The sequence below is a fragment of the Melopsittacus undulatus genome, chromosome 2, assembly GCF_012275295.1.
Source record: "Melopsittacus undulatus isolate bMelUnd1 chromosome 2, bMelUnd1.mat.Z, whole genome shotgun sequence".
In the NCBI taxonomy this organism is placed as follows: Eukaryota; Metazoa; Chordata; class Aves; order Psittaciformes; family Psittaculidae; genus Melopsittacus; species Melopsittacus undulatus.
In genome coordinates this window covers 41,167,375-41,181,783 of record NC_047528.1, presented here as the reverse complement: position 1 = coordinate 41,181,783, position 14,409 = coordinate 41,167,375, and the positions used below count along the sequence as shown (strand labels likewise).

At 40.4% G+C, this 14,409-nt stretch overlaps 1 protein-coding gene across 2 annotated transcripts in view; it reads left to right on the top strand.

The window, feature by feature from the left end:
* Positions 1-14,409, top strand: part of KLF12 (KLF transcription factor 12) — a 244,941-nt gene that overhangs the window by 67,245 nt on the left and 163,287 nt on the right. For both annotated transcript variants that reach the window (XM_034074351.1, XM_034074350.1), the window contains exon 2: positions 5,593-5,656. In XM_034074351.1, coding sequence (XP_033930242.1) covers positions 5,636-5,656 — 21 coding nt within the window. In that variant the 5' untranslated portion in view covers positions 5,593-5,635. The remainder of the gene's footprint in view (positions 1-5,592; positions 5,657-14,409) is intronic.

Genomic DNA, 14,409 nt, shown 5'->3' with positions numbered 1-14,409 from the left:
TTTCTTTTGGATTTCAAACTTTGACTTTGTTTTTAGTACACTTAATCACTTTGTTTTTTTTTAAGAAACTCAACATAGATGATTCCAACTTGTAATTGGGAATAACCACTTTTAAAATACTACTGTTTCATAATTTCTTTCAGATGCTTGTAAGCCCTTATGAGTAGAAATCTTGGATTGATGTTATCTGGAGAATAATATGTACTGTTGAAGAAAATCTGAAAATAGGGGAAAAAGAAAGACTGAAAATAAGGGGAAAAGATCACTTTTTTCTTTTCTTTTTTCTTTTTAATTCCAGTTCTTTATGGGTTCAGAAAAACAGTTAAATTTTACAGCTTGGCTGAACATGCTGTGTTGTTTTCATGGTGTACCAGAAGTATGCTTTTGGCATCTTCTGTAATGCAATTATTTACAAAAAATATTTAATCAATTCACCAGAAATTTGTGGGTGTATGTGTGCATGTTTTTATATTCATACATAGATATATGTTTATATAAATAAATACATGTATGAAGCTGTAATTCTTGCAACAAGAAAAGGCCCACTGTACCCTTAGGATTTGCGCACAGGCTGGTAAATAAAATTTTAACTCTAATGTGGAGTTTGAACTATGTGTAAGGATAAGGTGGTGAACTAAGAGACCTTGCACTGAAAGTGTGCGCTGTAATGTGAATATTTCCTTATGTCACAGAAGCTGTCCAGAGTGATGTGTGGCTGTGTTTATCAGCATTCTCTTTTATTTATATCTAATGAAAACCAACGTAATTCTATCTAAACTAGCATTGTGAAGGAGTATCAAGGTTTCAGAGATATCCATTCAAACAACTGAGGGTGTCAAAGGTAACTACTTTTAGAATCAAACTTCAAAGGGATTTATTATTTTGCTACGTTTTCCTCTCTCCCTGAAATTTATTGCACTCTTATAGATTGACTACTGCTTATTACCTAAATCCAGGCATTTGAGGAGCCCATTACTTCTCCAGGTTTTAACTAAGTCTTTTTTTGCCTTTGCAATTTATCGGTGTGCACACTTTCTAATTTTATTTGTATACATTGATACAGGGTTTTTTTTTAATGTTACTGAAAGGCATCATATTTCCCACATGCGTAAGTCTCAAAAACTATGAATTGTAGCGTATTTGTTTATAACTTTGTCAAACCAGACCCTTAAGTTTTAGAGAGAACAGAGTTCTTGGAATTCATATTTAAGTCTGAGAAAGTCTGGAACTTACCCTTGAAGCTATTCAGTTCAAAATAATTCATTAATGTCAAAGAAAAGACCCCTTAAAGAACACTGTTTTTTAATTTTAAGACTTTACTGAAGGACTGTGTAAGCACTCCTTGAAAGTTTAATCATTGAATAAACTTGTAAAGGAAAAAGGGAGAGGAGCATGGTTTAAAGGTTGTATGTTTGGTTAAATGAATAATTCCTCCACATCTGGCTATCTGTATGCTTTTTTTTCTATGGAAACCTGTTCTTGAATTATGATTTGGGGGGAAAAGACCCAAACAACAGAAGAACATCACAGCTATACAGTCAGATAGAGCAAAAGATGGGTTTTCTTGTGCTGCCAAGAGCCAAATGACATTGAGGTCATTCTGGTTCAGTGTGAAAGTGTTGGAGGCATCACCCCATGAGGTTCAGCTGAAATAAATCAGGGTAGATGTTCCAGGGAAGCTCTATCACCTTCCCATCCCAAACTGCAGCCTCCTTGGTTTACGTGCTCCAGGGACCGAGTTGGTGGCAGAACTGCTACTTCTTACCCTGAATCATGATGTACTTTAGTAAGTGCGTGTGTCTCTTCTTTCTCTATGCTGTATGTCATTCTTGGTGGGAGTCTGGATAAATATTTCAGTCTGTAGGAGTTCAGGAGAGCTAGGTATTGCCTAGCAACAAGCATCCCACTCTCTGCCTCCCGCTCCTCTTTTATTAAAATACCAGGGAGAGCCAAAAGTTGAGGCATTAAGTTAATTTTTAGAAATATTTTGAGCAGCTTAAGATATTTTTGTTATGACACTACATCAGAGCAACAAAGATGTTGGTGGGGCCTGGCATCTTAAAGCAAGTAACTCTGCTTGCCTTGTTCAAACAGAAATCACAAAGACTAGCAAAAATTCTGAAGACAGAATAAGCTTTATGACTGCAGTTACTTAGTTACTTAGTGAGTAACCAAATGCATAGAAAGTGCTCCTTTGGTCTTATGAGGTCTAGAAAATTTATAGCAGTTACACTTATCCTAAACTGAATGTATTTTAAGCTGTATTACCCAGTTCATCTTGCAGCTTGTGATGGCTGCTGGTGGGACAGTGGCTTATCTTGGAATTTAAAGTTTTTAACTCTTTGCAGGCAACTTGTGGCAAAGTATTTTGCCTGGTTTCAGTTACAGAATCTGGTTTACAAACATCCTGGGGGCTGGACCCAAGGCAAGAAAGCTAGACACTCCAAGTGTAATTTAGGTAGATTTTTGGGTATGCTGATTCAGTGCAATGCTGCACTGAATTTCATCCTCTCTCTATTATTACTGATTTTAAAAGTTGAGGACTGTTGCAAATCTGTAGCTCATGGTTAGTGTATATTTTACCTGTACCTTCTGTAGAATGTTTGCTTTATGGAATTTACAAATTTCCCTGCAAGAATCAGAAAAAAGGAAAAACGATTAAGTATGTGGCTGCTATTAATGTCAAGGTAGCCATCCTCAGGATAACCTGGGTTGCTTTGTCTCTGAACATTGCTGAAACCGTGTTTTCAGTGATCCTGCCTTTCCTGATGTTCGGAGGCCCTTTGTGAGTGTGGGAGAATTATGCTCTGTCTTCGGGGAAGTCTGTTGTGACTCAGGGCCTTTGAAAGGCATTGCAGAAGTGCGAGTGCAGATTAAGAAACGTGGTTGTGCCCAAATATGGGATTTACTTTGTAGAGGGAGAAGTTATTAAATCCTGATTCAGCAAATGATTTTGTCTTTTCCGAATTTATGTTCCCATACCAGTCTGAATTACAAAAGGGGGAGAACAGCACAAGGAATAATGTGCAACTGTGTTAATGGGAATTTACTTAAAAAGTAGCAGTATATGAAGAGATGTAGAAGTGATCCTAGCATGAACTTGGTTTTCAATGAATTAACATGGTTTTATATGTTCAAATATGTTCTATTTGTAGAGGCAAGGGTACCTCTACACAAAGGGCAGCCTCTTTTAGTGGCAGAATGGATGCACTATATCTGTAAGGGCAGATGGTCCTATTTTTCTTACACGTTTCAAAGTCTTTTCTTCTGAAGCTGAGTATTTTCATCTCTTCTGAAAATAAGGCAACATATTCATGGAGTTACTATTTAAATGTTTTTCATATAAATGGTTTGCACTTCATCTTCTCCTCAGAAGCAGCCTAAAATAGTTGGAGCAAAGAGGTCTGTGGCCTGTATGGATAGCATGTATGGAAAGTGTGCACTAGCCACTATAGTCAATGCTCTTGGTCACCCTGGTGGTCAGTGCTAGGGAATAAACCCTGTCCTGTCCCCAAACTGTGTGTGTCATGGTGGAGCAGCATTGTGGGATGGTGACACTGCTGGAGATTGTAGTGTGCCTGGCTTGTGCTTGGTGAAGAGAAGGATGTTCCATGCAGAAGCCCTTCCGTGGAGGGGAGCCACCCTAGTGATGCAAGGACGTGGGCAATTCAGTGGTTGATAAATAGTGCAGACCTAAAGATAATTAGTAAGCAAACCCAATTATTTGTCATTGCTAATGAAATGCTTTTTCATAACAAGAGTGGTTGTATATGATTTAATAACACAAAACCAGCTGCGGCTGTGGCTAGTTGGATAGTGGTGTGTTAGCATGAAAAACATACCCATGTTTGCTCTTGTCTCCATAGCCACGGTAACCTAATAGGACTTAGTGTTCTTGTGTAACTTGAGGCTGAGTTGTGTTGTGGGAGCATGAATGTCTGTATGCATATAGGGAAGAGTAATAATGAGAAAACCTGGAGAACTGGAAGCAATGACAGGTCAAACTCTGTCTTCGTCTGACAGAGACCCTTGGAAGCTCTTGAATGCATTACGTTTAATTTTAAAGAACTTGATGACTTCGTTATTTCCTGCCCAGGTTAAATAACTACATCCTGTAAGTCCAGCATATGGAAAACGTGGTCCACTTGTCCCATTTTTGGACATTAGCACAGAAAAGGAGCAGCTAGAGTCAAAGGTGACTCTTCAAGTGTGTGGTTTAAAATTAAAAAGAAAAAAAAGAAAAAAATCTGCTTCAAGAAATGGAAATTTTTAAGCAATCCAAGTATTGTGAAGATTAATCAAGAAAAAGGAATCTGCAAGATGCATGAGCAATGGTCTAGAAGTTAGTGTGCTCTAAGCCTACAGTATTTAATTACATGTAGTTAGGTCAGTGTTTGTGGTTATTTTGCAACCTTTTATAAATCATAGGGATATATACTTTTTTCCTATTAACCTTGATATTTTGTTAGAAAAAAAAAGTGCATAGTGTTTAGTCAATATAATAGTAGCAAAGTACATGAGTATTAATGAATTTTGTATGCTGAAGGGAGCTTCTTGTCTTGTTTTCAGTGTAAAAGTTTCCTTAGTGTTTGGAAACATATTGATCAAGTAGTGGTATATACAGCAGTAATGAAATACTGGGCTGTGGTGTAAAAGCGGGAAGGTGATGCTCTGCTGCTGTTTGTAGGATGACCTTATTTTGAATGATACAAAAATAACAGCAGATTGTTTATAATAACTCTGACAGCAGATTCAGATTCTTGACTTCACACCATTTACATTATTTAAAGAGACATATGTATGTAACATTTGCTTCCAGATACATGCACATATTCTGACAAGAGTTTTAAGACATACTGTCTGTTATTTAAATTTTGGACATGTAAAGCTTTTCTCCCTTCTTCTCCCTTCCCCCAGGCTTTAAAAAAGTTAGGCTACAGGATTAGTATATTTTCTGAAACCTGAAGAAGCCTTCCAAAAGTGTAATACAGTATTTAAATCTTGTTATGCTTTTTTTTTTAATAGATTCATATGGAAACCGAATGAAAAAAATAATCACATATCTGCAGGAATCGTTTCAGGAAATAACTGTTCAAATTTTGTAATGGTCTTGCATGGTTATTTCCTGTGGCTGGTGTATTGACTGAGCTAACTAATAAATGTATTCTGGCTTTTAATGCATTGTTGCCCAGATCTTGCATAGTATTTCTGGGAAACACATTTTGAAATACCAGTAAAGAATATTGGCACTCAGAAACTGCTGGAAAGTTTTTGTCTTTACCTGTACAAATGCAGTGTACTGGTATATGGTGGGCCCTGAATATTAATTAAAGCAGTTGGGATTTAGTGCACTCAAGTAGCAGCTCAGAAATTAGAGATGCTTGAGAGCATTGACTGAAATTGTTAGTTAAGAAGAAGCATAAGGTTTTCTCCAATATACTTTTTGTCATATTTATCCAGTTTTCTTTAAAGTGCTTATAAACTTCCTGTTCTTGTGACCTCTCTTTTACTATGGGACAGATGTCGGTGGTTAGAGATTAATGAATCTCTAAAAAATACATCAATTAAATTATTTAATCTTGTCTTTTTCAGGATTGAAGTGGATCTAGGGACGAACGGATGACTGAATACTCATATGAAGAGGAAAGCCATAAAAGTTGGTTGACATTTTTACAGCCATATGCTTTATATATATTACTGCTATTATCAAAAATTTATTTTGTGTTACAAAACATAATAGATTAAATTACTGGTCTGAGTTTTGTATGCCATATTGTCTTTCAGGCAGGGGAATACTATAGCTTAACACAGCTGGAGCTTAATGCAACAGTTTCTTACCAAATTTGAATGTTCAAAGGAAAAACCCAGTAGTATGTTAAGGTAATAAGTAATTCTTTTGAAGCCAGGTGTTTGAATGGGCTGATGCATAGTGGTGTTCATTATTCTTATTTGCCAGGATGAATGGAGGATGAGAGAGGTGTTACCTTTCATTACAGCTACTGGTTATGAAGCTTAGTACTTTGTGGGATGGCCACTCAGATGCCACATTGACAACGTTGTTTAAGAAGTCAGATAGGATGTGATGTCTTTGAAAGTATCTTGGTGCTTTGTTTTCTTACCATAGAGAAATGGCTGTCTTACGGCATGTATATTGTGTGCTAATTAAAAAGGAAGAAGACGTTAGTGGACTGTTGTGCTTTACCAACTATTGTTATGCTTTGTAAGATGATCAAATTCCGTAGGCCTTGACATCTGTCAGTCTGAGTTGTCAGTGGCTGTGAACTGTAGGCTTTGGCTGGGATGCTACATTAACCAGTTCCTGCCCACGCTGTTTAAACAAAGCTGACTGTGGGCTTGCACTGGAACAAATGAATTTTAATGACAAATGCAGGGTGTGATACAGCAGGATACAGGTCAAGGTCCAACAAGATGGTGCACAACACAAATAAGGCCTTCTGAAAACTCTTACTAGTCAAGGAAGGATACATTATGGTAGAAACCCCCTTTCCTAGAGAGCTTTATTCCTACCCCTGATTGGGATTCAGGGGTTGAACAATCAAAAAAACCCCAGCAAAGTCCCCAGATTTTTGCAAAAGTATGGTATCAGTTCAATGCCAGAAATGTAAGTCTGTAGTGTTATTAACTTGAGCAAAGTTGTTCAGGAGGACAAAGATTCTTCTTTATCTCAGTGATAATTTGGTTTTATCAATCTTTTAGTGACTCAGAAGTTTTTCAGTTTATGAATGGCTGACTTGGATACAGGAGAGTTTGATTCGTTCTTGGGTACTCCTTTTTAGTGTTCACAACAGGTAACGGACATGCTGATCCTAGCTACCTCCAGATTCCCAAGCAGCATAAGACTTGAGGGAATCATCTGTATCCTTCAATTTAGTTTCCCCCAATAAGGTAGTGAAACTGTCTTTAGATAGAATTATCTGTAGAACATTTGCTTTATACATCACAGGTCCCAGAACCCTGGGATCCAGAATCCATATTTAACACTAATAGAGACAGTGAGTGGTATTAGTAGCTCTGCAGTACTGTACACAATTTCTCTGTGGGATTGGCGACTCTGTATGCCCAGATGTGAGACAGAGGTGTTGCCTGCTAAGACCAGCACACAAAGTCTTAAGGAATTTCTCTTTGGTTTGATGGTTGGCATGTTGATGGCTTCTGTCCATATGGACGTCTGATATCTTGGGGTGGGCTTGCATCGTGGCAGAGCAAACACTTCCCTGCTTAGGCCTCCTGGCTATGAGTAGCAGAGTGGAAAACTGATACCATCGAAACCTTGATTGCATCTTCCAGACCTACAGTGGTAAGATCCTGTATATACAGACTTGGGGAGGCTCTTTACTGGCAGAAAGTGAGGGGGTGCAAAGACCAAACTAATTATCTTTAAGCTACCTTTGGATATTATTATGGTACAGTGGACTTTTGATACTATGTAGAAGACAGCACAGAGCAGTAGTACCATAATGTGGTAATGTTTTGCATTGAACTGAGGATAAACTGGACCAGACTAGAGGACTGTCTAAGGTATTTGGCTTGGGAAGTGTTACCAGGGTAGATAAGGATTTGTCAGATCCTTGAGAGGGACTGTCATAACCAGAGTCTGCACAAAGGAGGAGGGCTTTGAGATCAGGTGACTCTAGGACTTTTTTCCAGGTTTCTTGGAAAAGTCTGTAGTTGCATGAAGGATGCAGCACTGCTAGCTCTGTGTCTCTGTTCCTCTTTGCTTTTGCGTTTTTGGTTCAACGCAGAGTGGTGGCAGAAGTAAGGAAGGAGAGCAGGGTGACCTTTCTTGTCAAGCCGCAGTTGCACTATCTCATGCCCTTCTGATAACATCCCGCAGCAGTCGTGGGGAAGCTGCACAAAATATGTACAGATAAGGAAGGAGATGCCAAGTTGTTTCTTTGCATGCTTTCTCTTTGGCAGCTTTTGCAGAAGGAGGGCTCTGAATCCAGCTGTTAATCTTTTATATTAGGAAAGTACCATGATCAAATCATATTGCTGAATGAGAAAAAAATGTGGCTATGTGGAGGAATTCAAAGTTTGAGGCTAAAAATTCCTTTTCTGGGAAGATTGATTCCAGAAAACTTAAGCAATAGAGTTAGAGAGGACTTCTCTGTGGTCACTGTTAAGATAAGTTGATAAGGTTCTGGCTTCAATGTGAAAGAGGCTGGATTTCACCCAACACCTTGCCTCAGTCTTTCACTTTGTTGCTGCTTTGCTAACCAAGTTTTGAAAGTTTTCCTTTGCTAACAGGCATGTTAGTGTATCATCAGAGGTACAAAGGACTTGGGTTGCATTGTCTGTTTGTTATTTTGTTATGTTTTAGTTTTTGTTGGTCTCCTTAGGCCATGGCATAATATATGTGAATGTGGTTTTATATAAATAACTGATATCTAAGCAGAAATGCAACTAAGGAAGGAAACATGAACATAAATTTTTGTCTCATAAAATGAGGTCAGCTGAGTCTTTCTCAGAAAAATAAGAAATATGCAAAGTAAACCTGATGGCATACACATATATTGAATGTACACAGCATACAGTGCTTCTGTGTTTTCCATAATAATAGTGACTGAATCCAGAGGTTCAGTTCTCTATTGAATCTGACATTTAAAGTTAATGCTTTTCAGTCTACGGTGATTGAATGTGAATTTATGGAGATGAGAGACCAGCTGGTAAGAAATAGGTAACTGACACAGCAGAAGTATAGCTGACAAAGTGCTGGGCAAAATAAAGATCAAGACTTTAAATGAAAAATAAGTGGACAGGACTAAAAGGAGGTTAGAAAGCAAAATTAAGGGGGAGAAGAGGTTGCTCAGATTGGGAAGGTGCATCTGGGTTGTACTTAACAAGGGGTCTGCGGTGCCATCTTCCACTCACACTGTGGTTTCGCAAGCAGCTTGCGGAAATACTACTGGGACAGTGCAGTTGATCAGACTGAATGATGAGCTAAGTTATTTAATGCTCAAAAAATGATAAACAGCACAGAGTGAATTGGATTCAGTGGTATTAGGAGGTAGTTGCTTATTTTCTAAAGTGGTCTATGCTATAAGCCCCGAGAAATACTGCTGTCTCATAAATGTAACCTGTGTGTCATCTCTTTAAAAACTCGAAACCAAACAAAACCAACCACCAACAAAACCCACCCAAAATGTAACAAAACCACCCAAAACTGAACACAAGAGCAATCTTTGGCTCAGCTGCTTAGAGGGCTGGACTCAGTACAAGGGGGTGTTTCCTGAGCTCTCCAGAGCTCACCCCATCTTTGCAGTCTCCTGACCTCCAGTGTGCCCTTGTCTCACCTCTGACTCCCTCATCAAGTTCAGCAAAGGGAAAAGTCCTATACGTGGGGAGGAATAACTCCATGTTGTTCCTGCAAGCTGGACAAGTCCAGAGTCATCATCTGACTTTGGAGCTGCACTGGTTTTGGATGGAGTTTGGACTCTTTGGACTTTCAATCTTTGCTTCTTTTCTAGTGGTTTGAAAGTCTGGTCATGTTAAAAATTGTTTGTTTTTTTTTTTTTTATTTTTTAGTGTATATGAGGATGTTTCAAGGAAGTTTTATGGTTTTATTTGCATAATCAGCATATGAGTAGCAGTGTGGTGCTATGTTTTAAGTTTTGTCAGCTGTCCCCTCTGTATCTGTTGCAAACAAATGCAGTTTTCCTAGAAGGAAAATGACTGCTCTTAAGAGCTCATTCATGTCTAACATAATTCAGTGTATTCCTAGAGTATAATTATGACTAGAAACATCAACAGGATAAAATATATTAATCTCAGGGGAGTTATTTTGCACTGGCTATCAATCTGTCCTTTCTGTCATGTGCTTTTCAGTTTAGATTACTTGCAGGCAAAGATGTTTTGTCTCAATTCATTATGATTATAAGTATCTTGGATAAAACAATGTAACAAATGACCACTGAAAAATGACTGATGGCCCCATTCAGCAAGGCAGGGAGACTGTGAAGTTCTTTTGGTTCATGTAGCATTCATCAAGAAGGGTCCCTTAACAGTCAGTTGATTGGTGGTTGGTATTTAATGACTATTTCACAGTCTAACTAGATAGCAAGCAGTTTGTTGTCTGGAGACCAGTCATTTTCATAAGAGTGATCTGCTTTTACTTACTGTCACTGAAAAATGTGAAACTTAGGCTGAAACTGTAGAGTGGGAGAAAAACTTTCCCCCCAAACCTGATATATTCAGGAAAGGGAGGAGCAGGAGATTTTTTCTTTTTATGTTCCTTACATTGACTGCGACATACTGTGCTGTCTCCTGCTTTCTGGTCTGGTGCCGGTGGGACTGACGGGCCATGTGTTGTAGGAAGTGTAACCCCCAGGTCTGCTCAGTGCTGGCTCAGCCCTGCTTGATTGGGGTGAGATGGTCTTGAAACTGATCCCCATGAAAAATTGATGGGGATGTTTCCAGCACTTGTCTTTTAGAAGGAGAAAAAGGCTTTTAAGATGCCTGCAATAAGTCCCTTCATCTCCATGTGTCTTCATTGCATGTGAGCTCGTTCCTCTTCCCTTAGCCTTTCTAAAGTTAATGAATGATTTCTGGGAAGACCTTGGCATTCCTATTAGGCTTTCCTTATGAACAGCGGTAGAAAATGTGTTTTACATAGATTCTCTCTTCATTTCTGCTGGGCAGTTGCTTTCATAGCCTAAATGGTTTCTTGTTTATGGGTCCTAGGTCTTGGCTCCATTCCATTCATTTCCCAACTGTTTTGGTGTGTTTACATAGTGCTATTCAGCAGCTGGCTTGGGGCGAGCATCCAGAGCACACCCACATACACACACACACACAATCAGTTCGTCAGTTACGGCCAAATCATATTTAGGACTTGGCTTGTGAGCTGATCTTGTTGAAATCAAGTTGGATTATGATTTTGAGGGTTTTGGCTCTGTATCTCTTTCGTGCCAGTATGTATCAGGGGGCAGGGCAGACATATATGGAAGATCATAACCATTGTTTTTAAGTTTCATATATCAAAAATACAATATGTTTTAGAAGAGCTAATTTAGTGGTTGAATATAGCTGTGGTCTTTCTGTACCCTCACACTTCAGAAATGCAGTGGAAGTGGGATGGGTTAGACTTTCCCTGTCAGATCCAAATCTACTGCAAAAGCCTTAAGCTTTGCTTTAAAATCAATATATACATGTATCTTTTGTATACAGTAAATAAGGTGGTATTTTCAAGTAGTCAGAGCAGAGCAACCCAAGAGGTTTTGCTCAGAATAAGGAGAGATGTCTGGCTCACCAGCGGTACGCAGGGTTTGCATCTTGGTCACCGCACAGTTTTCTGCTCTTCTTGGAGCTGCTGTGGACTGTTTCAGATGCATGATTTTTGCAGTAGTTCTTGAATTGAAATCCTATTTATTAAGCAGGTTTTTGAAACGGGAAAAATGGAGATTTGCATTGAAAAGGATGTCAGCAACCTTCATGTGAGGTGGTGTATGTGGGAGAAAAGTGGCCCACATTGTAGTGCAGCTCACAGGAGAGTAGTTGGTCTGGAATTGACAAAATGTGGTAAAAATGTGGAACATATAAAATGCCAGAGTTCTTTTCACAGTTCATGTTATTAAAATTAATAAATGTCATTGTAAAGGAAAGGTAGATCTTGTTGGTGTTGCCTAAATCACTTCTCCATGAAGAGACAGGTGGTGATGATGAGTCTGTAGTAAGTGAACTGTGGGTGCAAGTGAAAGCTGTGTTTAAGGGCCTGCTTCAGTACCTGTTGATATAACTCAATGCAGTAGAGTGCCTGTTAAACTACTCCCAAAAGTTAATAGATATCCCCTTAACATTTTAGTTATTAAATGTGTCGGCATCTATCAATTATATTACTTGCTGCTTTTTGAAGTTTGGGGATACTGGGGGTTTGAGGAGATTTTGTTTGTTTTGTTTTTTAATTCATTTTGGCAGTGAAAAATCCAAAAACTTTGCTTTGAATAGTTTAGCCAGGGCAGAGAACAGATATAGCAAAAATTAGCCTGTGAGCATAAAATGACAGATTGCTTTCTAATAACCCTTGATTCCCATGTTTAGTATTTGAAATGAGTGGTGTGTTGGTGGTTCCTGTACTGGGAGGGAGAGGTGCTGCATTGTGAGCAGAGTTCTTGCTTCTTGGAAGGAACAGAAACAGATGCTGCTACCTCTTGCTGTCTCCAAATACACTTTGTAGACTATATGAAATAAAGTTATGGTAGCAGCCTGAGGGTCTAGGTGATCATCTGATGTGGACACTCCCTCAGTGCTGGCTGTGGCTGTGTTTAGTGTCTCAAGACTACCAAGCCTAAATGTAGGATGTGCCGTATCTGCCTTACCAAATGTATTCAATGCAGAGAGCAAGCTATGTCCATGGTGTGAGTGATGCAAGATCCCTGCATGCCCACTGGCCAGGGTTAGTCCCCTTCATCCTAGTGTGCTGATGCTTTTAGCACCTTTGTGGTGCTCCTGTTGCTCGTTATTACTGTAGTTAACTGAAAGCTATCAGTGTCCTGTTTCCATGACATGAAAGTATCCACTGTATGTTCTGGGCTCTGGTGTGAGGCGTTGCACAAGGGTCTGGGGGGGGGGGGGGAAGGTTTGGAGGGCTCTGTGGAACCAGTCAGACTGGTAATGGTTCGTCCACACTGTTACTAGAAAAGCCTGGAAGGATCAGTTCCCCACACCACAGGCTGGTTTTGGTGTTGGAGGAAGCTGGCTGGGGCAGTCCAGACAAGAGCTGGGAAGTGAGCTATTAGTGGTTTAGCTTAGATCAGGAAATGCTTCCATGATTGTCCTGGCCTCTTGTGCTTTGGTTCACCTCATAGCATGGCTATGCATGCTAGGCAGCTTTTGGAAGAAACTAAACCAGGAGTTGTGCTCCAAAAAGCTTATGTAATGTGCTCCGATTTCTCATCGGCTGTGGATATCTTCAGCTAAACTGAAGTTGGAACCATGCTGCTTGCTGAGGGAGGGGCAGACTTGTGGTTCTGCTAGGTGAATTCTCAGGGCCGTCCCGGTTGAGATTGCATGGTGTCCCTCTTTGTTTAGTGGTTTCCAAACCAGTTTCTGTTTCAGAACAGTGTCTTCAGTTCTTCTTTCAGGTGACACCATTGGTGAGGATCAGTTGTAAGTGACAGTACATTGTCCACAGGGAGCTATATGTCAAAAGCTTGGATCCATCTGCGGGTCCTGAAGGAGCTGGCGAATGAAGTTGCTAAGCCACTGGCCATCATATTTGAAAAATCATGGCAGTCAGGTGAAGTTCCTGATGACTGGAAAAAGGGAAATATAACCCACATTTTCAAGAAGGGGAAAATGGATGACCCGGGGAATTACAGACCAGTCAGTCTCACCTCTGTGCCTGGCAACATCTGGGAGCAGATTCTCCTGGAAGGCATGCTAAGGCACATGAAAAAGTGAAAGGTGCTTGGTGACAGCCAGTGTGGCTTCACTAAGGGGAAATCCTGCCTGACCAATTTGGTGGCCCTCTATGATGGGGCTACAGAAGTGATGGACAGGGGTGGAGCAGTTGACGTCATCTACCTGGACTTGTGCAAAGCATTCGACACTGTCCCACATGACATCCTTGTCTCTAAATTGGAGTGTCATCAATTTGATAGGTGGACCACTCGGTGGATAAAGAACTGGCTGGATGGTCGTACTCAAAGTGTTGTGGTCAACGGTTCAATGTCCAGTTGGAGATTAGGAACAAGTGGTGTCCCTCAGGGATCAGTGTTGGGACTGGTCTTGTTTAATATCTTTGTCGCTGACATGGACAGTGGAATTGAGTGTGCCCTCAGCAAGTTTGCCGATGACACCAAGCTGTGTGGTTCTGTTGATACGCTGGAGGGAAGGAATGCCATTCAGAGGGACCTTGACATGCTTGTGAGGTGGGCTGATGCCAACCTCATGAAGTTTAACCATGACAAGTGCAAGGTCCTACAGCTGGGTTGGAGCAATCCCAGGCACAGCTACAGGTTGGGCAAAAAGGAAATTCATGGTAGTCCTGTGGAGAAGGACTTGGGGGTGTTGGTCAATGAGAAAATGAACACGAGCCAGCAGAATGCACTCACAGCCCAGAAAGCCAACCGTATCCTGGGCTGCATCAAAAGGAGTGTGACCAGCAGGTCGAAGGAGGTGATCCTGCCCCTCTTCTCTGCTCTCGTGAGACCTCACTTGGAGTGTTGTGTGCAGTTCTGGTGTCCTCAACATAAAAAGGACATGGAACTGTTAGAACAAGTGCAGAGGAGGGCCACGAGGATGATCAGGGGACTGGAGCATGTCCCATATTAAGACAGGCTGAGAAAGTTGGGGCTGTTCAGCCTGGAGAAGAGAAGGCTGAGTGGAGACCTCATAGCAGCCTTCCAGTATCTGAAGGGGGCCTGCAGGGATGCTGGGAAGGGACTATTC